We start from the raw sequence: 26,300 nt of genomic DNA, 5'->3' as shown, positions 1-26,300 counted from the left end.
CTTGTCAGAAGATGAAATGTTTCTTTCGACGATTTCTCGAGGAGAGAACATAATTGGCGTTTATGAAATTTTATTAGAAGTTTATTTGGTCAAAAGGAAACATTCGTTCAGTTTTCATTAAATGAGACAAAGGTACGATATTGTCTTCCATAAGAGTGAATCGGTTAATAAAGAAAGAAGAAGTACTGGAAGGGACCAAATCAAATATTAATTAAATTCTTCTCTACTGGCTTGTCAGATTGAAAATTTTTTAAGAAAATCCTGAACGAAGGTTCTGATTAATTTCGAAATTTCGATTTTCCGACGGAAAGGGGAAGGGAAACCGAAAAGCAACGGTGCGAACCTTGCTGCTCACAACGGACGATAGTGACGCGTGATTTGTTGAATTATGACCGAAGCTGACACTTGCCCCCACGATCATGCTCACATGTGTCCCAGGCCCGGTATTAGCATACTAAATCCGATTGACATACTCGGCTCTCATCCACGAGCCTCTCGTTTTAATTACCTCAAACGCGATACGTCGAGTGTTGAGCTGATAACACGAAGGACTTTACCCAGAAACCGGCTCGTTTGAACATCATCGAGTAATATTAAAATATTAAAAGATTCGACAACAGAAATTCTATGCCAATTAATTTCCCTTCGTGTTCATTATCCCGGGTAAATCTAACGAATAATGGCACTTACTTTCTCGCTTGAAAAGGCTTTTATATTTAAAAAACGCCGACGAAAGCATAGTCGAGCGTCTCGATCTTGAAACCCTGCCTGAGCACCCTTAATGACCAATAGAGGAAGAAGCGCGTTAAAAGACACTCCGGTAAAGAGAAAAATCAAAGAGGCTTAATAACCATTGTCGCAACGTGGCCACTTTACCACTGTCTACAAGGGAGCCGCGAAATATAAATCGACGTCAAAGGTACTGTGTCGATAAATCGACACTCGAACCGACGTGACTGAAGGGTTGAAAAGGGGTGGCTGGCGAGGATAGCCTGTTCGCTTGTGAAATATTAATTCTCTTTTATCTACAATACAGTTTATCTCTTGTTTGCTTAACACCAGAGAGATTTCAATGGAATATCGCTGAATTCGATCAACAGGATAATTTTATTGATTACAGCCGGTTCGAGGGACAGCGGGGGTAGGAGATACCCGGTGATCGTTTTCGTCCATGGAGAAAGTTACGAATGGAGCAGTGGCAACCCCTACGACGGCAGCGTCCTCGCCAGTTACGGGGGTGTCGTTGTCGTCACCATAAATTACAGGCTCGGCATTCTGGGTAAGTGATTTCATCTTTCTTCTATCCTTCGATGGCTGCTTTCTGTCATAATATCTCCAACTTTATTACCGAAAACGAACGATAAACAGCTTGATCGAACGTAATTGGTATAATGATTGATAGGATTGAATTTCGAACCATCTTATTTAATTTGTTAACATTTGAAAGGCAACGTTACAATTGTTTCTCCTTGTCGCGCGATAGACAAATACCGATAGAAAGGGGTAACTAGTTTCGCTTTAGATTTCGTGTACTAGTCGCCATGTTAATGACTGCGCTCCGGTCTGATCGAGAAGGGTTGTAACTGGCGTTCGCACCCTTGCCAGACGAACTTCTCCACGCACGTAATTAAGGCGGCGCTTCGAAGCGCTAACGATCGGCTTCTGTGTCGTTGGCCGGATGTTGAATTTCCAGAAACTGGGTGACTAAGTTTAACTCGCTCACGCTCATCAAGGGATCGGAATTAATTCGACCCCGTAGACATTGTCTGTTGCTCGCGCAACGGGGTTGAAATCGAATTTTCTACGGAGACGGTGTTACTCTCTTCCTCCCTCGACACTTGTACGCCTCGTGGAATTCCTCGACGGGAGGGTTGATGAACTTCTGGCTAGAATGAAACCGGCTGTTAGGGAGGTATAATGGGTTTGCTTATTTTGTTGACGGACCAAGAAAACGCGTGAAAATTTAATTACCTCGACGTGGAATTTGATGGAATTTCCTTGAACCATAATCTCAGTACTGAAACAATCTGTAGCAAGAAAATTCGATGATTACTTAAACTCCTCGTGTCGTTGTGCTTCTGAAAATTTGTAAAATATCTGAAATTTATTTGTCAAATAAATAAAATAAAATAAAATAAAATAAAATAAAAGTGGAAAAAGATTTTCTCGCGCAGAAGAAGAAGAAATTGAAAGATGCAGGTAGGTTGCCAGGCAACCCGGTCAAGCAAATCTAATAGGAAACTCATTACGACTAGGTCTTCCGTTTCACCAAACTAAATTCTTGAGTCCGCCTCTGCTTCGGTGACAGTGGCGGCCGGTATTCTCGTCTTCGCTTCGGCGATGTACGCTTCTCGTTTCCTCGCGCTATGATATATATTCGAGCGACGTCAGCGCGATTCTTCGACGGTCTGGAGGCAAGAGGACCCTGCCGACGACAGAGCACGTATTCCTGGTGACGAAACGGACGTTTCTACGGAGATTAATCGAGCTTCCACGCGAGCCATCGATCGTCGACGTCGGTTAACTTCTTGCAATTAGACTCACTCGCGTCTCGACCCCGAGAACATGAATAGATTCAAAATATTCGAGAAAGTTTAAATTTTCCCTTTTCGCATAATTAGGCACGAATAGTTTTATTCGAATGAAAGCAATATTTTTGACGAGAGCAACCCTTAAAAAATGCAAAAAGCTTGATGCAATAATTATGGATGGTCGTTTTGAAATATCCTCTGCAATTTGAATATAAATGAAACTTGAACAATCCTTCTGTACAGCAAAATAAATTGCCCCCATTCGAAAACTCATTTCTGTCGTAAAAAACAAAGCTGTGAAACATTACGATATTGCAGAAATGCCTCTATCGAAATAATATCGACTGAAATCGTTTCGAACACATTTTTATCGTTCGCTGGCCGACCAGATTAAATATTTTCATTGCAATTGTAAAGTTGAGAGATATTCAGCTGGTCGAACAAACAGATTCCAGAGGAAAGCAGCAGGCAATCCGTATAAACCCGAATTTTTATGCTTGCCTAGCGTTAATTTTCCATGGAAATGAAGCGGAATTCAGTTTCACGATGTCACCAACACGTTGCTTCCTATTTTTTTTTCGTACCTCTGCGTTTCTCTGGTATTCCTTCGAGTTGCTGCAGTGACGTGACTCTGCGTGTACCACGCCACATGTGGCATACGTTGTAACAAGGTTCTGTTTCTTAAATTACATTCCAACCGTTTTTGTACATCGCCGGGATTTTATACGTTTAACGTTGAATATTGCGAGCGTTGAAAAGGAATCCGAACCGCGTCGCTGTTTAAATTTTAGGGAAGAAATTGTAAAAAAATATGGGAAGAGGATAATAAAAGCGATACGATTTCGGGCAGGCACAACGATCGATTCAATATTTGGTCCAGGTGACGCCGAAAAGGAGCAGCATTGCATTCTGCGTGTCAGCCATAAAATAAGAAACTTCATACGCGGAAAATATGGCATCGAAATGAAACTCATGCTTTGCATTGCTACGAGTTATGAGAACGAAATTTCATTGGAAATTCAACACACCCTGCGTGGCACATATTGTGCCGGTTACATTCTATTACAACAATTTTCACGAAACTAATAAAAAGGTTTACAAATGAAAGTCAATAATTTTCTCTAGCTCGGCAGGAACTCCATCAGTTACAAAAAGCGTAGGAAAAGCAGATTACTTTTATCTTTTATTAATTAATCTAAGTGGTCGATGCGTTAACCAATAGAAAAACCCAGCCAATACATGTGGTTCGATAAAAAAAAAAATTGGCCTACCGGTCATCAATGAATCGCACTCGGAAGGGATGAAAAAAAAAAAGAAAAATATATGTTATGGGGTGGAGTAAGGGATTGGAGTCCCGTGAAATATCGAAATTTGATTCCATCGTTACTCTGTTCAAACGGAAGGGGGCTCGGTTTCAGGAAGCACACTCCTCTCGCGGTCGCAATTTTCACTGTTCATTTTTCTCGTTTTTCTTCGGCCGGTAAAAGTGACGCGGCGCTTTGTGCCGAATGGGGAACGACGGGAGGGATGAAAAAAGGGGGGCACGCGATATCCAACAGCCGCGGCTATGCACACCCATGTACCGGAAAATTTAAATCAACGAGTAACGTTCAGCAGTTCCATTGTAACGAGAAGAATAGGAGACACGGAAGCGCAGCGCGACAGATACGCCGGAGGTTGAATATCAAATGGGATATGACCAGTGGTTTATTTCTATTCTAGTTTCGCGCGTTTCTCCCACCGTTTCTATATCCACCCCCACCATTCAACCCCTTTAGATAAGCATTGTTACTGTTTTTTTTTTTTTTTTTTTTTTTTTTGGCTTAACTGGTATTACAATCTTTTCTCATTTTTTCTTTTTAATCAAAAGTCACTTATAAAAATGTGCTCCCTCTTCTTCCCTTTGTTATTTTCCCTACGGTTCCTCCCTCATTTACATCTTCCCCCATAAGACTTTTTTCAATCCTGTTATTACAATCTTCCCTTATTTTCCTACTTTGAAGACTGAAGATTGGAAAAGACGAAGGTTCATCTGCTCTCCTCTTCAACATTCTCCCCTGTGTTTTTTTTCTTGCGCTTCCTTTATCATGTGTGCCTCTCACTAAGGTTTCCTACTTCTTTTTTAATTCTATTATTTCTTTCGATTTTTTCCTTCATTCTTCTTGCACCCTTCCTTCAAGTCTCTAATCTTTTTTCAACCCCTTTATTATAGTCTGTATTTTTTTTCTTTCCTTTGTGCTGAGAATTGACTGAAGATTGAAAAAGAAGATTTATGAGCCCATTCCTTTGATTTCCCCCCTCTTTATTTCTCTTTTCACCCTTCGAAAATTAACTTACGGTTGAAAAGGGACAGGAATTCATACACCCCTTCGATCTCATCCCTTCTTTCTTGCCTTTCGAACGATGCGTTCGCGTGACAGGCGGTTGGTTTGCGTGCACCAAACGATCCACCTGTGTCACGATACCGCCGGAAGCATTGCGAACACGATTGTATCATTAGTATTTTATGCGTACGAGTGGCTGCAACGATAGTCCCGTGTGTCGGAAGTGTAATTAGGGGTGGCCCAGATCGAGCTGATTGCGAAAGGACCGATCAAAAGGCTCATAATTCGTCGCGTAAGATAGAAAGTGCAACAGTTTAGAAAATGCAACTGCGATTCGACTACAAATTTATTTTTTTCTCCCTTCTATATTCAGAGGGAGCATGAAATGAGAATTTTAAACCCCTAAAGCATCATCGATCAAATAAAATTCCAGGAAGTTTCGAAGATCGCGATGCAATATATTATCGCGGAAAATTGTGAATCGCGCATGCATATTCAACGCGGATTGTTTAGAACGTAAGCGTTGCTTTATACCTCGTTTTCATCGATCATTTTACAACGGCACGGATTTATCATATACGTCAGAAACATTTGTTAACGTCTCTGTTGTTAACAAATGAACGCTTTCTTTGGTCATTTCTTAAATAACAGTACAATATCGGTTAAGTGATCATCAAAAAGAAATGGAAAAGCATATTTTACCCAAATCATGTAATAAGCCTTAATTGCCATTCGAGTTAAAATTGCTTACGTCTTTTATGAGTTCAGTTTCAACGATCAAACTCATTAAACTCTTTATTGCTCATGCCACAGATGTTATAACATCGTAAGTGTATTATAACTAGAAAAGTTGGTCTCAGTTTTCTGGATTTCATCTCGAAAAAAGACCAGGGGATTTTGTAATAATAGTTTTGACTAAAACTGCGCAGCGTAATTTCGCCGGTACTACTATGAAATATCGTCCACGTTTTCCGAGCGTCCGAAACAAAACATTTTGTTTGCTACGAACGACACCCAAAGCGACATAAAAAATTATATCGACAATAGCATGAGAATGACGCGTTCGTTAATAGTTGCAAAACCATTTCTACCTCGGCAACGGGAAAAATCGCGGGAAAATCCTGGGGACCATCGGGTCCAATTAAACAGCAATGAATCCGGGACGCAACGTTCGTCGATCAAATAATCGAACGATTTATTCGCTGCTACCGTCACAGACGCGGTTCTGTTTTACATATCGTTCGATCGTTAGACGTATCGCGGCCCATTGTAACCGTATTTATGGCGAACGGAAACACGTAGAACGGTGAAGTTCCAGTTACCGGCACGATAATATCTTTCAATAGAAGGCTTAAGATTTCAAATGAAATTGCCTTTGGGCACCGTTTGCTAAGTAACAGGGATAATGTGCTAATATAGGATGGTTCGATTAGAATTAATCGTAATTAGTATGAGGCTGCGGTAATTTCGTCGAGGCTACAAGCTCGTCTCTTCGAACGACAGCAGCCATAAGCGGGCTTGTTTTCATTACAGGCTTTCTAAACGCCAACACGGATTCGCACTTACGGTCGCCAGCGAATTACGGGCTGATGGATCAGATCGCGGCGTTGCACTGGGTGCAAGAGAACATCGCCTACTTTGGTGGAGATCCCAGGAACGTGACGTTGATCGGCCATGGGACCGGTGCCGCTTGCGTCAACTTTCTGATGACCAGTCCCACAGTGCCTGATGGTGAGTAACTTTCGTCTTTCTTCCCTCTCTTCTTCGTTTTTTTATATACCGAACGTGCTCCAGTAGATAATCGCAAAGTGGAAATTTTTCATGAAGAAAATAAGTAAATCATGATCTTGATTTAATTTAGAAAAGCACCGAAGAACATCGACGTACATTTACGGCGTATCGATCGCTATCGACCAGCAACTTTTCCAAGTACTAATTAGAATTTGAAGTTTCCTTACTTCTAGCAGAGTTGAATTGGAAAAGTGAGCCAGTTCTTAATCTCAGAAACAGCTAAACTTCTCTGCTGCACACCCAGTTCACTTAGAAGACCATTAAATCATTCCGGCGTTGATATTTAAAAGTAAAACTTGTCCGCTAATGAAAATTTCTCCTTTCAATCTCCTTTAAACGATCCGTCTTTTGACCACAGTTGTTGTACCATCAAAATTTTTTATTTAATCTGTCATCTGAAAGGTGTGAGAAATTGGAAGAGGCACACCACGTCGAATACTAGTGAAAACAAGGTAGACGAAGGGGTTGGGTGGATCAAAGAATTTCTTCGGTCAAGAAGTCGCGTCTCTTTAATCGAGTTACAGGTAATTCACCCCTCTTGGAGCGTGTCGGTGGCAGGGAGGGTCGTGTATTTTATTTCTGTCGTGCTCTGGGCTCTTGGAATAATTAACGTCGGCACACGCTAACCCTTTTAACATGCCTCGTCTAGAAATAACTGACGGAATATTCAAGATTAAAGCGTTAGATGTAAACGAGGGTGAAGGTGGAGGGGTGGTCAGACGACGACCAGCCATAAAAACTGTCGACAGTTTCCGGTAGACGTTTCGAACACGAGTTACCCTTGCTTGGATTCGTCGACAAAGGGGTTGTTCGTCGAAAATTTGAAAGGTCCTCTTCAAATGTTCATCCCTTTATCTAGATTGCTTCACGGTTACCTTCGTGAACACAAACGGGGGTTGGTTTTTTGATCGTTTGATTTAACGTGTATACAATTTTCCAACGAAATAATTAACTAAAAATTTAATTTCATAAAATACTACCTACAACACGATATGACAAAGTATCATGCAAGACTTTTATTAACAATTCCTTGCGAGGTAAAAATTGAATAATCTGATTATATCCCTTTCCATGAATAATCTTCCAATTCTTTTTTATTTAATCTTCACCCCTCTATCTCGAAATTCTAGATTTTCCTCGAACACCATCTCGCAGTCCATAAATTTCTTTCGAACACGAGTTACGCAGTTCCGTATCAGGGGCTGAAATTAATAACCAAACCTCTGTGAAAATCATTTCTCAGGTGTTTTCCTCGTAACGGTCGCGTGAGCGGAAAAAAGGGTGGTGGTCAGGGGGTGTTTCAGCGCATGAAAGACAGATCGATCTTCCGTGGACGGAGAAAAACAAAGTAATCTGGCCAACGGTTGCAGCATATCATTAACCCGACCAAACGATAATTCACTACAGCTGGTGGCTGTCAATGAGGGATTAGATCGGTTGGTTCCTCCCCTAATTTATCGCGTACGATAAACCAGCCCGTGCTGTGACTCGAAGGCAAAATGAAATTTTGCTTAATCCAATAAATGCTTAATGGTTCTCCGTCAAAAAGCTTCTCCTGAAACACCGCGTAGTATCCAAGCTCACCGCACAATTTGGTGGGCTCTGGAAATTCATCAGAAACTTACAAGTATCCGAGGTATTCGGTCGCAATTACGAAAATGCCACGATGAAACGCTGTAGCCGTTCGAGCGACCAATTCGAAATCGGGAGCCCACCCCCTACCGGCAGACACCCTCCTTTAACCCGTCGCTACTCTGATGGGATCTAATCCGTCGAATTTAATCTACGCAGAACGACGGATTCGAACGGATAATGCCCGCGGTTAGGAACTCTCTATCAGGTGGCAGATCAAACAGAATCAGTATCAGCTACGACCCGCCAAAGGGGTCTCGTCGTCCTCTTCATTTGAATTCTACATAAATACTCGGTCTGGAAACGCAAGCGTTCGGTTCGCACGGAATTTCTCTGTCCCAAAGCTGATGTTAAGCGTGTAATCGTGAACGTATCCAATTAACAAAGACAATATCGTCAAATTGCTATTGGAAATTTTAAATTGATTCTAACAATTTAAGATTTGATGTTCTGAAGGAAAGGGTTAATCGAGGAACACGAAAACTGGGCCGATAACATCGATCCCCGTGGATCTCATGTTTTATTGAATGCGCTCGTTGGCTTGGCTCGCGAATGTACTACTCTTCAACCCTCTCGAGCTGGTACTCGACCAAGAAAGAAATCATTTGGTCGCCGACGATACGAGGATTCCTCTCACGGTCAGAAGCGCGAAATGACCTCGTTAGGGGAGCGATTTGATCCCCGCCTTTGCCATCATCGTCCGTTCAGGGTGGGCCTTTAATCCGCAGATTCTTTTCTCGCGTCTCGCGTGTCTCTCATTCTCCTCGAAGAGCAAGAGACCACTCGAGTGGCTCAAAGTGCAGACTTTGAAACGCTTTCGACTTCGAACGGTGAATCTCTGCTGTTTAGGAAGTCTTATTTTATTTTTTATTTTAACCGCTTTGGCTATTTAATTCGTAATTATGAAAATATAAAATCAGGTGATGATGATATAAGGTTTCAAGTTTCAAAGATAATCGGGACACGAACTTTCTTGAACGAATTTTCTTCAAGTTGCTGAAAGAATACGGTTTTCAATGGACTTCAGCGCAGCCACGTATTTTCCAATTTACCGGAAGGTGTACGAATGAACTCGTAACAATGTCGTCCTGCTCTCCCGGCCACTAAATTTCAAAGGAAGTTACCAGGGAATTTGCAACTCGATCGGAAAGTTAGATGACATCTGGCCTCATTGCACGCCAACTAACGTTCAACTCTCTACCGGTTGTGAAGCTCGACGTTAACACTCGGAGAAAATAAAATAACAGAACTTTACTTTCAACGAATCGAATCAAAGGGTAGTAAAAATAATTTTTCACATATTTCAATTTTCTTTTGCAACAAAGACGTAAGACGTCCAAGTAGCCCTGATGCTTTTAAGATGGCTGTAATTTGGTTGACGATGAGATCACGTGTTCGGTTGCATTAAATTGAATAACCCTGACGAGGGTCTCCATCAAGATCTCAAACTTTGAAATACTAGATTAGATAATAAAGAGAAAAAAGTCGCGATACTTCAATTGAGCATGTTAATGCCGTTTCGGTGTTAATTTATAGCCCTCGGACAAGAACGTAGAACAGTTAAAACAGTGTGTAGAAGGGGTGAGGAAGAATTAACGACGCGAACGGATAGAAGAGGGTGATCGTTGGGGAAAAAAAAAGTTTCGAGGCGGCATCGCGACGCCTGGCCGCGGGCACTTTGAAAGAGGAAAAGGCAAGAGGATGGAAGACGCAGAGGAAACGACGGATCGATATTGCTTTATAACGTTTGGCTGCCCATTACTGTGCTGCAAAATGACGTATAGCTGCCAGCGAAGCAGCAGACGCGCACCCAGCTACCTGAGTCAACAATCATGTATTGTGGATACGTGCACACGTTGTGTGGATCGATTGCCACACAGTCCGATAGACTCTTTAAGGTCGTCGCTAACGAATCTCTGTTCCTAATGGTTCGCTAGAAGAAAAGTCGACTATAATCCTCTCAACGTGAAGAGTCAGGAAATTTTAAACAAATTCGCGTGCTCGAGGGTAAATTTTTACAAAAGTAACTTGTGGTATACAATCGTTTCCATCTGCTTTGTATTCAGCTACTTTTTTATGTATGTAGATCAATGGTTCGCCATTTTTTGAAAGTATAATAACTTTCTGTCATTATACGATGTTTTTGCATATCGAGTCTTGCCTACCAGAGAATAAATTCTCTGGTATCGTTACTATAGCTCATCGATTAATTCAACATCCTCTCTTAATTATTTCCTTTCCGAAATGTCCCAGAAAAATAATTAAACCGTGCTCCGGATGGTTCGATGTAAAGAGCAAATAAATTCGCTCGTAGAAACAAAAATCTGGGAAATAAGGAAAATCTTTGAGAATCGACATTCGTAAGGGTGGATATTGTATTTGTAGTGACGAGGTAAAAGGAAAAAGGTGTTCGGTCGGACGGTTAATTTAAATATAGACCGCATAAACATTGCAGCGAGAGGGTAAGCCGCTTGCAACTTATGAATATTACTAGCGAGCTTAAGCTTCCACTTCCTCCATTTCCGTTCAACTCCTCTTCCGTTTCCTTCGTCGCGAGCTTCATCGGAAAGGCATTGTCACCTTCTCAAAGCATAGCTACACGAATATTGACAAACTGTCATTGTTGAGAAGTTAATGAACTTTAGAGAAGACGTTCAGAGATATTGAAATTGATCTGACAATGAGTAACTTTTTAAATAATCAACTAATGAAAAATTTTATAATTGGAGACTCTATTCAAGTTTATTTTAACTAAATATTAAAGATTAATTAGCTCAAGTACGCTTGAGCTTTGATAACAGCCTCTGTAAGTGGATTTTCTTCAAACAAGTAGTATAGGTCAATAGTTAGTCAGACGCTATACGCGTTCTCGGACTTTTGCTGCAATTTTTCGGTTAATGATGAATCAATTCGATCGATACGTGTCCGAAAGTGTGATATACTCTTAAGTGACGGATGCAGTACGCCATCTTGCCTGCTACCTAACAGGACACATGCATATTAATGGGTGAGTTGACAGGTTAATTTTCCCATGACTGGATATCGAGCAACTACGGCACGTAACAGCGTCACGACGCGTATTACAGAACGGAATCTTTAGCTACACGGTTAAATGAAAAGCTGTCGAGAACATTTTTCCAAGGTGTTCAGACAGCGTTAGTAATTTTCTCTGTTTAATCGGGAATTACGAGGAAATTGTCGTTTGTGAAAGAAATATCCAATTCCATTTATACCCTTCCGACTCGACACGGTATTGATACTATAAAAATAAATAAATCGTAAGGTAATTAATTATTCTCAATGGAGGTTTAGGGGAACAGTATCAAAACAGAATAGGTAAACATTAGAAACGTGCAGACGACTTAGAGAAACCGTCAGTCACCGTCAGCTATTTGACTGACAGACACTGACGCAGCAAAGGGACATCATCTAAGCTGCTTGAACGTAGACATTGATGATAGCTTAAGCTAATGGGTCAGTGGATCTTGAGTGGCGATAAGTATCATGTTCGAGGAAGATTCTCGAGCTCGTATCGACAGGCTGCATCGATTCCACGAAATCGTTCATACAGGCTCATGTCATCGAGGATCATGATGTTATCCTTGTTACATCAAGATCCTTAGCTATGCCGTTTGATCTGCATACTCCGTCTCTGTGGTGCATTCCGGTTAGATTAGCCTGTTTACCAACTCGCCATTTTCCTCACCTCATTCCATGAAACTTTTACAATCTCTTTTATATCGTGTGGAAAAGTTTATGAATAGACATCCGAGTTGAAATTTTATTTTCGGTACATAACCAGGGTGTTTCTCTTATTTAACTTTTCATTTGCATTTCTCAAACATTATCAACTTTTTCGTTCCTTTCGTGTAACTTTTTTAGCGTTCAAGTTTCTTGGCTTTTCCAACCATCTTACTACTCAAGTTTTTCAACAAAATCAAACATTTATTATTCAAATTATTTTGATAATGAAACGGATGAATATTCTTCTTCTTCTTGAAAGCAAGATGCTCTTGAATTATATATAGAGAATCACTTGAACTGCATTCAAAAGTCTCGTTCATGAATTGATCAAAGCAGGCGCGTATCCAAGCAAGAGTCTTCGCGGCTTGAATCCTTTGACTGCCGGATATGAAGATTAACGACTTCCAAGTTTCCGTTTAAACAACCGTTCAGAGGGGAGAAAACGCTTTTGTTCGTAACAACGTTATCGCGATGGTCTAACGAAGCCAGCCGAAACCACGATAACCGTAGCGAAGCCTGAAAACACTCAAAGCCGTCTATCGAAGCTTCGAAAGAAGGAGAATCATCGGTGGAAGGAGCTCTCGCTCGTTGATAATGATGTATCTTCGGCTAACTGTCGCGATAGGATTACTTCGTGTTCGACGAAACACCATCTTCCCGATGTACGAAGATTAACGATCCCCGAGATTTAAGTAACTCCTGGAAGAAATCCTGGATAGAATGGTTATCGGCTTGCCAACCGGATTCTAGCCTCGTGAAAAATAGTTTCAGATCAGAATTTGTTATTACACCGGTTATGCTGGTAATACTATTTTTCACATTTTTTAAACCTAATATAAATACATTTAAGATCGTCTATTAAAACAATGGTGGGCAACTTTGCAAGGGTAACAGATTGTATTTAGAAATCTGTCCTCCCAACCACGATTTATGATCGTGGAGGCTGTTTGGCAAGGAGATCCGAAACCGCGAGGGCTTTTCGCATAACCGTTTAAAATCTTATTCGTAAACTGCGACGTATGCCACCTCCATGCCAAGGAATTCTTGTAAACTGTAAATAGACAACGATACGATGAACTTCCAGTTGGCTCGAGTACTTGATTCTTCTGTGATAATGATCGGTTGGAGGTCGAGCGAGCATCTTTTTCCCTCTGATAATTTATTCTCTCGCGAATCTGAATTTTAATATTAAATTTCAAGTTTAATGCCGGTGTTGTTATAATTCAATGGAATACATTTAACCGTAGCCTTATTACTTTTCGATTGTTTCAGGTCTGCTGTTTCATCGCAGTGTTCTAATGTCTGGCAGTGCGCTTTCTCCATGGGCACTGGTGAGAGGAGCCGCAAATTACGCTCTGCAAGTTGCCAAACACCTAAATTGCTCGTGGGTGAGTACCGCCTGGAGTGCATTACATTAAGGTCTCCAGTTCGGTGACAACTCCGTGGCGAATAAACCGCCACCAGGCTTCTCCCTGCTAGGGAAACAATTTCCCTGCTACCTTGCTTATACTGCCAACGATATTTCATCGCGCTTCTTTCAACTTTCCCCGAAAACTTCGGCTAGAACAACCCGGAGAGGAAGTTATTGTCGCACTTTTGAAAAGTAATTTAGAAAGTTAACAATCTGAAGTTTCGCTAAAATTAGGATAGAGAGATTGAAATTCGAGAAATTGAAGGGTTGAAAGTTCAGAGACTGAAAAATTGAAAGGCTGAGGAAATAATAGAAGTACCGTCACGCGTCAGACGGTATTATCGTCGATTCCGGTTTAATTCTATACGACAGGAAGATATTTTCGTAGCGTTGTATTAGTCGTGTTAAAACGTGCAGAGGGAGAAATTCCCAACGGTCGAGTAGCGCGATGTCCACGGCGTATATTAGCTTAATTGAAACGCGTTGTTAATATAATTGGTAGTGTACAACTAACAGACGCAAAAACACCGGTCCCATTGGTTTCGTTTGATAGTTTAATTTATGTCTAGCCGGGCTACAATTTTCCCATGTGTATCCAATTCGTAATTCCAACTGTTATTTTAATGATTTGTTTTAAAGAAAGATAAGAGAATTTAATTTTCTCTCGGTAAATGTTTAATTTAATTTCTGTTATCTCAAAAATCATTTCACATAGAATTTATTGAGCTTAATGCACGATGTCTAATTAAAATTCTACGTCTACGAGGAGAATGTCTGCTCCATCGATAGAGATGAAAAATTCTCGTGAACAATTTCTGTCCGCTTCCTATTCTCAGGTTTGTTCAGCAATTTCGCAGCTGAAATTCGACTCTCAGTGTAACATATCGATACGTGTGTATGTAACTGGAAAGAATCGCGATTTTATCGAACGATATCGAGAGGCAATAGCAGCGTGGCACGGATACTTGCAACCACTTCGCTGTTATCCAGGAAACACCGTTCTAGATAGGCGAGCCTAAACAGCCTCTCGATTTTCAGCCGATTGAAAATAACGATTAAACGCGAAATCGGGATAAGCGGCACCGTGGATTGTTTCCCAGGCCACTCCTCCAACTCTGGCCAACCTCGTCTCTTGTTCCGGGTCGAGTAGAGGAGAAATACACAGAGAAAAAAAATGAATTCACAATGGACGAAATGGAAAACGGGTGCGGGATTATGTTGTGCCAGTCGATACCGATGGCTCGGATCGAATTGATTGAATTTGTCGTTGGGAAAAATGACGAAATTAATTTCCTCGCCGGGATTTCTACGGCAGCTGGTCAACGAAGGTTAGAAAAGGCTTGGAATTCTTGTGAAATCGATGCGTGGGTGATTTTATATTTTCCGCGGGAAATATTAGTACAGCCTTTAGTGAAATCGAACGATTCTCGAGCAAGGAAATTCTAAATAATCTTATCGTAGCAACGAAGCTCGATCGACCGATGGGAAGTGAACCGAAAAATCTGTCGTAACTGAGGCGTTCTCGGGGACGCGTTAGGGAATCAGGTTAAATGGTAGTTAGCGTGACGCAATCGCGTCGTTCGAACGCGACGATTCACTTTAATTCGGCTGCACGCAAATGAATTGCTTTAGCGTCCGCCCTGTAATCGCCTTTGGAAATCCTGCTCGAGGCGGATCGCCGCAATCGAATGTCGGGCCGAGCTGTCGCGTCGAGGAAATTCGTCCGGGAAAACGGTACAGCAGTTCACGGCACGACGCGACATTACCCTCGCTGCGATTGCAACGGTGGCGCGCGCGTGTGAGGGATGCAATCGGCCACGCGAGCGATTTGTTCGCTTAACGAATTTAATCGGCGGCTTAATATGGTCGAGCACGCTAGCCGGAAACACCGATTCCGCAGAAGAGTTTCCAATTTTCGATTGAACACTGTTGGTACAGAGGAGAGGAAGGGGGTGAGGCTTGACAATTTCGATGGGGAACATTTTTTTCATTTTTTTTTTTTTGGAGAGGTTGAAGCGGCCTCGTTTCGCGCTTCCCGATTGGTATTCTCTCGCCTGCAGCCCTTGCACAGGCTCTCCAGCAACTAAACCGTTAAATTAGACTTTTGTTGAAGCTCCTTTTTTTTTTGTTTGAATTGCTGGTGCGTTGTTCGTTCTTTTTTTTTTGGTGAGGTATTTTTGTGAGGTGGTTTTTGAACAGTGGGTTATAGTTGGGAATTTGCGGAACTTTCGGTTTTTACAGCCGCGAAAATTGGAGCCCCGGTTTTATTTGCTTTTTTCTGTAACCGAAACCTGGAAAAGAATGCTGCATCGATAATCTTGAATACATAAGTAATCTGATTTTCAGGCCTCGGGTAATCCTCAAGCCCTGCTCATGTGTCTAAGGGAGGTGCCACTGAACGCCCTGGTGTCTGTCCCCGTCAAAGGGTTGGAATTCGCTCCTGCCTTCGGTCCCAGCATCGATGGGGTAGTGATTGATCCTGGAGATCCAGAGGATCAGGACTTCACCCTGCAGGTCGACACGATCAATACATTGAACAACATTCTGCTACGGAAGGACGTCGTGGCCAAGCTCTCGAGGTATTTCCGCACCCTCTTTTCACCGTTTCCACCCTCGTATTTTCTCTCGATCACCGGTTCGTTCCGTTTCGTCGGAGAAACAGCCGAGAACCACCCTTCTTTCGCTGCCAACTTATCGATTTTTCAACTCTGCACACTTCGAGATTCGCAGAGAACCCTAGCTTTTCTTTTCTTAACTTCAATGCATCGACGGCCAACTGCATACTTTATACGGTCGTGTAAAAGAAATTGATATCGTTTAGTACCGTTTCCAGTTGTTCTCAATTTTCTTCCGAGACATCGACGTTAGAAAATTACCTTTGCCACTCGGTCCCACCGTCAATCGCACCGCGGAACGCGATAAACGCCTGAATGGAAGGTAAGTTCTTCGTCGAAAAGAAATTCTGAAGTTAAATACGCTCGTACAACTCGCGATATTTCAGCTGTGATTCAGAATTTCGATGAGCCAAAGCTTTTCGAAACTGTGCTCAGCGAATTTTCAACTTAAAGAAGTTGCGAAAGGTTTGACAGAGCAAGGGTATCGGTTTACGCGCCGTGGAAACTCATTACCGGACTTTGGTTAAGGGAGGATTTCAGAGGGGCTGTTCTTTCACGACTGTGATAAATAGAACGTTTTTCGCGAGCGTCACTCTATGGATTTCTTCGTTTCACCCTCGACTTCTCCATTTTCTACTTTGCAACCTGTTCATCCCCCTCCCGCCGCTATTCCACCCCTTCGAATACATTGTCCTTTGGTCTGCTCCTCTTTTTTCTTTCTTTATCTCTGAACTCTTTGTGCTCGCCCCTTGGTCTCGTTTTTCACTCTTCATTTTTCCTATAGATTCCTCGCGAACGCGTTTTATCATTTCCCCCAACGATTACAATTGAATTGTGCCACTATTTTTTTGCTTGCTAAGGTAATTCAACAATCGCATTTGTGCTTAGGAATTCCACGTGAACTCGAGTATTTACCGAGCAGCGTACCGCTAAAGAAAATGTTTTCACTAGCGGGAAAAAAAGCAGGGAACTAGCTCGCATAAAGGTAAACGTAGCTTGTGATGAACATAGAAAGTTAAACACCGTTCGAGATTTAATTTCGCGACTATCTAGTGCAGTTCTCGTGAGAGAAAAGAGTCTGTCTGCTGGTTTCAAATTATTTCACCGCTCGTGAAAACAACAAAGATTTGTTATTTATAAAAATGTATTATTTTATAAATAACGTACTTCTCCGTTCGATGATTCCATCTGAAAATTTTCTACACCCTTACATTTTCACCCTTAAAGAGGTCGAACAGCGAGTTAAATTTTTCATTTTCACGGCAACGAGACGTACGCTTTTAATTCAAAAACGTGGCTGACCAACCCTTGTTTCATCTCCATTGAAAGCGTTAGGATACACAGTGTACGAAAGCACTTAACAAAATGGAATTAAAGAAGCCTTTCAAGTTTGCAAAACGGCACCCCCTACGAATCGCGTAAAGTGTCGGCAGACTGGTGAAAAGAACTGGAGAGCGTTAATGTATCTACTTTTCCGAGCAGCATCGAAACGTGTAAATTATTGAAATTAAGCATCGTCCGAGGTAGAATTTGTAGAACGAAAACAACGGTTAGAAAATCTCAACATCGTCAAGTTTTCATCAACGACCATCTTCTGTCGCTTCTCTGTCCCATGGTTATTTTCTCTTCTCCTCTTTGGCTGATCCTTTGTCATGGTAACCCTTTGTTCCTTTGTCATCGCGTTTCTTTTCGATTCTCTCTCGTCCTTTGATTCATTCCCTTCTGTTTCCACGGATCCCGTTCTTCGCTGCACTTTGCAGCCCCTTTGGCCCCGCCTTCCGCGATAAATGAATGCTCCGTTGGGGTTTAACGCGAACCAGACGCGTAACGACGATGTTTAAAGGGAATGGAAATCGTCGGAACGACGAGCATTCTTTGCGCAAACATCCTTGAATGCCTCGCGAATCTCAATTCCCCAGGAACCGATGAATGCAGGATGTTAATTTGTCGCGAATAGACTGTCTACGGTGAATATTTCCTGAAGAATTGCGGGGAAATAGAAAGCTGTACATCCCGCAACCTGCGTGTAATTATGTTGCGAAGTTAATGAAGAAGAGGATCGAGCCCAGCAAAGGGGACACAATACACTTTGATGAGCACCGTGTGTACCTTGTTTCTGTTAAGATATTAAATCTCAAACAAGATTCATTTCATCAACGCCGACCGTGGAATTACGTGTCCCAATTTCTTGTTACATAAAATTAAATCTTTAATTCTGACAAACAGTTTTGTTTGTTTTTCAGGTACGATCTGATGATAGGTGTGGTTCGATCAGAGGCGTATTTCTCTTTGACGGCAGACGATGCGCAATATGGGATCGAAGCCGACAGAAGGACAAAGATTCTGAGGGAATTCGTGCGAAACACCTACACGTATCATCAGGCGGAAATTCTGGCGACGATAATTAACGAATACACGGACTGGGAACGGCCCGTGCAACATCCGGTTAACATAAAGTGAGCGTCGCTCATTCGGGGTAGCACCGTTTCGAAATAATTTCAAGATCATTTGCTCTGAATATTTCTCTTCTATTTCCAGGGATGAAACTCTCGAAGCTTTAGGGGATGCAAACACCGTGGCACCGGCTACGAGAACAGCGGATCTACACAGTCAATCACATCGAAACTCTTACCTGTATGTGTTCGATTATCAAACCAAGTTCGGCGATTATCCTCAGGTAAGTTTGAAGATGAAAAAATTAATTGGAAGGTAGAGCAATATTGCTGGGGAAAGTAGGTGAAAATAATTCGCAATGTAATCAGAGACGGTGTCATTAACCCACATTTCGCATATTTTATTGCTAACGATGATACATTACGCTGTTTCATCGTACATTCACCGCGCACCCTCGTTCATTCAAATTTAAATCCCATTCTTCACCCCGTACATCCGTTTCCACCCTGACGTTTCCTACCTTGGCGAAAGACGTTCTCCATTGTTGGAACGTGAACCATGAAATTAAGGAAAAATTGTCGTATATTGATGGCAGTTCGATCCTTTGAAATTTTTCTTTTTTTCCCTTTTGCTTCGTTGAACATTGGAAACGATGGTGGTGAACGCATTTGTTGGCGAAATATCGTTAGGTTTTGATACAGAAATAATCTGTTTAATTTGTGTATTAATTTGAATATTGCACAAGCAAAGATTTACATTATTTTACATTTTGATATATTCAGCGGGAATTTCATCTAATAATTTAACTCTCATATTTCCACGAAGGGGTTTTCGTACTCAAAGTAATGTAAATTACACGATAAAGTTTAAATAAGCAGGTGATTTTTTTTCACTTAATAAATCTGTTGGTTGCAGCAGGTATTTTAAAGCAAAAAAATTAACGATATTTTTTAACTAAAGCCAAACTTGTATATTTCGCTGCCCTTTTTCCTCTCAAAAACGTCGACGGATTTTTGTGTTAAAAACCGTAGTAGCGAAGTTTTCAAAAAATTTTCATGCAAAATTTTACCTCCGTGACGTTCTTTATTGTTAAATAAAATTATTACTTTTAATTCATTGCAGAGCTAAATATATTATCTTTAGAAATTTTAAATAAAGGACACCGCTTTTGGTTCCATCGAACCAACTACAATCTGCATGGACAAAAGAGCAACAAAATTAATATTTTGACGTTAGCTCCTATTTTCTCCAAAAATGAAATTCATTAATTTTACACATTTTTTCCCTCTTCATCCCATGGCTTTTGTAAGATTAAACTAAGACGAGAAACCGTTTCTTCCTTTTTTTTTTTTTAAACCATCCTTATCAGAAGGGTGAATCCTCCTTAGTGCTGGATGCAGGGTTGATTATTAAGAGCGACACAATTTGTTTGCCTCCTGAGGCAGGTAATTTTGTGGCCGACAGCTCGAAGCCATTTCAAAAATGAGACCAGCAATAGCTGAGGAAAGGTACCGTCTACGGGGGGGTAAGTCGTTCAAGGATTCGTGGCAATTTTCTGAAAGGGTGGCTGCGCCACTTACGCATCCAATATGCCGCCGGGCGTATGTTCTCAACGAAACTGTGACCGCAGAGCAAATTTTTCGCCCAGACACCCTGGATACCTTGGTTATTTTCCGTCTAATTACCTCGTTCCCACGAATAAAGTGGCGCATGGGGGTGTACGGTGAACATTCGACATCCCCGAGCTAATTTTTTCCTCCGTGTAAACTCCAGATATATCTGGCATCAGCAACGAGAAGAAGAACCCCTTTAATTCAACCGATTTCCTAACTGAATATCTTTATAACAAAGATATTCTTATAAAACTGAAAACTTCCCTGACTTCTCCTCTCTCTTCAACAATTCCAAGAAAGTTTCCTATCTAATAATTCAACCTGTTCCGAAACTCTGACGTCGTTGACACACCCCTTACGTATCTGACGTCTGAAACTTACACCCCCCACCGGCGAGAGAGGAACAGTTCCCAACTGGGGGATGAATTTCCGAGAACGATTATTGCTACCCCTCGTACACGCGGTGTACATTACCCGGTAAATCTTGCTCGCGTCGCTTCTCGCGCAGGAAACGGATACGCTAGAGGAAATTGTAAAATTACTAGCAGTATGCAAGGGGGGTGGGGTGAAACGGCAACGTGTAACATGATCGGTTGTGTGTCACGTTAGAACTCCGCGTTTCCGGTTCAAGTCTCGGTTCACCGCGGATGTTGGTTTATCAACGTCGATAACGCGGTTACGATTTTCCTGGGAAACGCGTGCGACCGCATACCACCGTGACAATTAACCGCACAGGAACGGAAGAGATGCCATGTTTAAATAATTAATTTTCACCGAGGAATTTCAGGATTTTAGGTGTTAGAAAAATTTTGCAACGAAAGTGTAAGACTTTTGATAACATTGTCGCGCATTTTTGCGGTGGGAAAATTTCCGTTTAGTCGCGAGGGTTGAATCGTTAAAGAGGCAGTCAAAGCGGAGGCTGTGTAAAGACAGGCTGGAAAACGGAATTTAGATTAAATTTCCGTTCGCCGATTGCGCCTGTACACAAACAGCTTAAAGGGGCTCGGTAATTGAAGGGAAACGTGTTGAAAAATTCTGAGGTTCGCGTGTGTGCGACGTAAATCCGTGTGTTAACGATTACGTTTAACGGAGAGACGTGTAAAAGAACGAAATGGAAAAAGCGGGGAAAAATCGATACTCACATGTGAAAATAATTGTTTGTAAAAAAATATAACTCGTTATTTTTCACTCCTTTGAAAGGATTATCTTAAATGTTCTGTTACAAAGATAAATATTGAAAAAGGAAGAAACGAGAAGTTAAGATCCTACTTGGAAGAAAGAAAATCAGACTTTGACTTGTTGGAAGTTTCAAGATTTCCCGGTTTGAAAACGTTTTGTTACCAGAAAGATTTTTATCGTTTTAGTTCCTCCACGGTGAGGATTATTTTTCAAGATTAAAGAGTTTAAAAGGAAAACAGGAAACAGGGGTCGGAGGGATAGGAAGGGAATGAAAATCACGACGATCGAGGACGGGGAAGGGTGGAGATGAATTTAAACTTCTCGAGAAGTTGCCGGCCATTCTCGTTGCGAGCGGTTTGCTATCGAGAAATCTTCTGCTGTTTGATTTCTCTGGCAAGTGTGCTTTAAAGAATTATTTCTAGAGATTAAAGGACTCGATGGTAGCGGAAAGTTGAAAATAGTGGTACGGATAACAGAGGGAACAATCGTGGACGATCGTTTTTAACACTTACACGGTTGAAATTCGTTATTAATTGATAACGCGTTAATGAATTTCCGAGGTGAATAATTAATAATCTCGAAAATCCTTCTTATGAATATTGCCATTTGCAGAGCGACTAACAATTTGCATCTATAATTCGCGATTTCGCGTGTTATCGTGACCGATTAAAATTGCAAAAAAAAGTGACCGGACGCCGCGCTTGTTTCATAGATTATTTAGTAACGATATGCTGATCAATTTTGAAACCGATAAGCAGGATTAAATATTAACAATTCAGTGTTTCGATAATTATTACGAAATTGAACTGTAACGAAAAACAGTAGGACGATTATGAAATCAACGATTCCCTTTTTTTTTCTTTATTACTCGATGTAATTAACACGTAATGAAAACATTTTTAAAGCATTGAATATTAAACACTATTGGCGTATTATAAATTCATGGAACCAGGAATATTTTACGATATGTCGAACTGTTTTTAATTTTAATGGATCTTTTCAGAACGTTTTAAAAAACAAATGAATTTCCAAAACGGAAAGCATAAATCTGAAAATTTTTTAACACAGAATTTTTATTTATTCTCTTTTCCTTCTAACTGAAATTAACTTTAGATAAGGTAAAGCAAATCTTTTACATCACGTGTAGCCTCGGTATAAAAGTTCGAAAACTTAAAAGGGCCCGATGCAGCTGCGGAGTTTGATCGCCTTTCAAAGCGAAACTTTCGTCTCTAAGAACGTTAAAAATAGAAGAAGCAAAAAAAGAACGTAACGTAGAAACCAGGTTTCACGAAAATGAACGATTAAAAACATCCAAGAAAGCTTGTGGAAAAAGGTTTCCCAACGAGTAGGGGATGCGTTTCGCGAAAGCCGCTGAAAGTAACGATAACGAGGACAATAAACTTAATTATCGTAACGACCAGGGGTACAACGCGAAGCATAACGTAATCAGGTAAAAAATTAACAAGTCCTTTTAACGAGGTCGCGGTACACGACCACCTGAAAGTAATCCTTTTAATGCAACTGGACACCATCGCAACACCGTGAATCAAGGATTTTATTTGCACTGCTAAAAAGAAACTCGGCGACACGGTTTACATTCCCAATAAAAATAAAGTATCGCCTTCTTATTTAATTTGAAATACTAGGTATGGTAGATTGAGTCATGAAATCCTGAAAGCTGTAAAGTTGTAAAATTCAAAGATGTTGATTAACGCAGTTGCGATAAACTCTTTCAGCGTAGATTATCTCCTTTTATATGAGGGTGTTAATGCTCTTCTCTATGGTTATTGCTCGAACGCTGGAGGCGGCGTTCAATCGATGATCTAAATTTAAATTTAAACAGGCTCCTGCTCGCCTTTGATGTTCCCTCGTTCTCGTAACACGATCGTCTTCCACGATTTTTTATACCATTTTCCTTTTTCTTCTGTTCTTTTGTCCCTTGCCAAAAAATTTTTATCATTTAGCAACGGTTGATTGTTTGAGACCTCATTATCGAGATCAATTACTTGGACGTTGAAGTTTCTCTGGAAGAGATCTCAATTTTTCTGCATCTTTCTGGGATATTATTTCTCTCGAGCAAAGATAATATGAAATTATATAATACCTCTTCGTTCTAAAATTTAATGAACTTAATTCCGAGAAAAAATAAAGGAAGTGAGGAAATCTTAGGTAACATTAAAATTACCAGAGTAATTTGTATAATAGCATATTGGAAAGGAAATTCTGAGTAGCTCAAGGTATGTCTGACTATGCGTGTATATTTTCACTGTGACAGTCGCAGTTTTAAATGATTATTTTCATAAGTATCGATATGGATGTCGTACGGAAACGTCGATATCCACGATGATCGAAGCATCCTCGCCATTACAGATGTCTCTTGCGGAGTAGCATCTGTTAGAGGCAACTCTGTTCAACTTTCGCGAGCTGTTCGGCCAACTTTCCTCCCCTGACGCGGCTTAAGATCGATCAGCGAGCAGCTTCGAAGCAGGTGTACACACGATCTTCGCGAACCTGGCAATCCGCTAGGACAGATCGAATCTTGTTCCGCATCTCGGTGACATACCACTGTTCTTTTACTTTACCATTTCTTCCTCGAGGATTATTTTAGAATCCTGACTGATAGGTTGGATGAATCATCCGTCAGCTGAATAATTTTCTATCCTTTCAAAGATACGAAGAATTACGTTCGGAAAACATAAGATATTTTAAAATTCTAGCACCATTTGCAAGCAGCCAAACAATTTCTCCGGCCGTAAAAAGTTGTTTCTTCCTCTCCAGATGGTTGATTCTACCGCGGAAAGGTTTCGCGTTATTAAATAATCTTACGTACCCTTTCTTCGCCGGCTTTCACGGGCCGGTTGCTTAATTATATTTCGCGAAACAGGCCAGTTCTTCTATTTACCTTGGAGCTTTCATCCACGCTCGCCACTCTGTATTTCTTCGTCCGTTTTAATTACGAATCGCCATTGTTTACCTCGGCCCGAGCTTTACCAGATTAAATTTATTCTTCGGCTCACCTGACCCGCTAGACTATTTGCTTGCCACCAGCTAACATTGTACCCTTCGTCCGTGAAGATTCGATTCTCATCTTTTAAGAGGTTGTTTCTACCCCTTCAGAAATCTTCTCTTTTTACCTCTTCTAAAAGATTTTATTTTACAGAGACCGGGCTGCATCCATGGCGAGGATCTACCATATTTTTTTGGAGCACCCTTGGTAGGCGGTTTGTCCCATTGGCCGAAAAATTACACGAGGGCAGAGATAGCGCTGTCCGAGAGCGTAATTCTCTATTTAACCAACTTCGCACGCACCGGGTGAGTGGTCGAACAGGAATTTTACCGCTCGAAATTGGGAGCTGCTGCTTCGATAAGAAATTAACGATCGTCCGCGGTGTCTCGACAGGAATCCAAACGAGGGTACACCGGATATCGGACCGCTCAGACCCGAGAGAACGAAGTTCAAGAACATCGATTGGGTCGCTTACGAAGCGGTGCACAAGAAGTACCTAAGTATAGGTGAGTACTTAAGAGAGAACTTTAAAATAACGAGCAATAATAATTTTCTTTTTTCAAATCTTTCGATGGTATCTGATCCGAGCTAATAAACTTGTGCTGTAAACTTCGAACTTAACGTCGTAAGTCTTTAAAAGCTCTTTAGCTAAAGATATCGAGTTTTACCTGAGAAAGCCAAAGCTTGATAAGTGGTTATATTCATAATTTATGCACCAAACACGTTGCCGCATTCACTTTGCGCGAACTCAAGCTTCTATAACTCGTGGTACTCTAAATTTCGATTCCCATGCTGCCCTTCCGGTCTCCACAGTTTCCAACTTCCTCCATTTCAGAAGTGTACGATATATCGGTTCAAAGTGGAAACTGTAAACGTCGTAATCTTTCAGAAGACATAATGCATTCACGGTAAGAACTATTACGACATGAAAATTGATCAGGTGGATAAAGTAGAGAAAAATTTGCTTCGACGTACGAAGGAAACAAAGAAAAAGACGATTTCCCGGGTAGCTTCCGTTTAGCTCGCTCGAGGATCTTGCGAGGGTTTGAACCGGAAGCGGGAATTATGATTTAATCCGATTATCGTCTAAAGTGTGTATAATGAAGGTAGTCTCAGGTATACGGGCACGCACTTGGTATATGTGTAACTAAGAGGATCAACGATGATTTATTTGCATAATTCTCGTTCTCGACGAGAGGAACGAGAATGGCAGTTCGTCAGTAACAAGCGTCGAGTACCCAGGAAGTTCACTTTCGGGCTCTGACTGAGTTTCACGCTCCTCTTCAAATTGTATCCATAACTTTGAAATGAAAAGGCAACGATCCAACGTCACCTGTGTTCCCGCTAGATTTCTCGTAACCTTTCGCCAATCTAAACCCTTCCTCTCTTATCCAGACCTCCATTTCCGCTATGGAAGTCCTGTTGAACGATCGTTAGAGAGGTTTCGCAGGATATTGCCCTTTAAAATCGAATGCTACGTAGCTCGGAATGTGCATAAACTATATATTGGTGGCAAGATTTTTCGATTACCCTTGCCAGAAGGGACGCAGTTAGCGTTGAACATTTTCACGAGTTTTCCTGCTCGTTCGCCATCTGCGTGAAAATCGCGTGTGTCGCTTAGCGGGAAGAAGAGAGAACGGAAAGTCTGGTAGGAGAATCAGCAAGCCGAGAGAAATAACGTCGGTTGCATGGAAGTTGGCCGATGCTCGAGCTCAGTGCGGCTCAAACTATGCCACGGTGTGACCGCAAGTAGAAAAGTCGACGCAAAGCCAGCCGGATAGGGAAGGAGGGTAACCAGTGTGCCTTCTCTAAGCTTGTCTGCTTCCCTCGCGTACAGAGTCGACAGTTTCGAACTTTGAGGCGCACTGGCTAACGAAGCTGCCTTCTGTACGAGATTACCACGCGACAATAATTAATTACCCCGTCTGTTAATATGAAAGGGCTCCGCTTGGCAAAGCGGCTTTTCCAGGTTACCGTGCGACCAGGTTGACCCGGTACGGTTTGCTGGCACGGTTCCCTCGAAGAAAAGAGACGTTTCCTCTCCTTTCCCACTTCTCTG

The 26,300-nt window shown here is 41.5% G+C and overlaps 1 protein-coding gene across 2 annotated transcripts in view; it reads left to right on the top strand.

The window, feature by feature from the left end:
• Positions 1 to 26,300, top strand: part of Nlg3 (Neuroligin 3) — a 236,787-nt gene that overhangs the window by 208,632 nt on the left and 1,855 nt on the right. For both annotated transcript variants that reach the window (XM_034328690.2, XM_034328691.2), the window contains 8 exons: positions 1,121 to 1,279; positions 6,389 to 6,586; positions 13,295 to 13,410; positions 15,780 to 16,012; positions 18,292 to 18,504; positions 18,587 to 18,725; positions 24,395 to 24,546; positions 24,635 to 24,747. In XM_034328690.2, the coding sequence (XP_034184581.1) occupies positions 1,121 to 1,279; positions 6,389 to 6,586; positions 13,295 to 13,410; positions 15,780 to 16,012; positions 18,292 to 18,504; positions 18,587 to 18,725; positions 24,395 to 24,546; positions 24,635 to 24,747 (1,323 nt within the window). The remainder of the gene's footprint in view (positions 1 to 1,120; positions 1,280 to 6,388; positions 6,587 to 13,294; positions 13,411 to 15,779; positions 16,013 to 18,291; positions 18,505 to 18,586; positions 18,726 to 24,394; positions 24,547 to 24,634; positions 24,748 to 26,300) is intronic.

Source organism: Osmia lignaria, chromosome 1 (assembly GCF_051020975.1).
Source record: "Osmia lignaria lignaria isolate PbOS001 chromosome 1, iyOsmLign1, whole genome shotgun sequence".
Taxonomy (NCBI): Eukaryota; Metazoa; Arthropoda; class Insecta; order Hymenoptera; family Megachilidae; genus Osmia; species Osmia lignaria.
The sequence above is the reverse complement of the archived record's forward strand: the minus strand, read 5'-3'. Positions and strand labels throughout refer to the sequence as shown.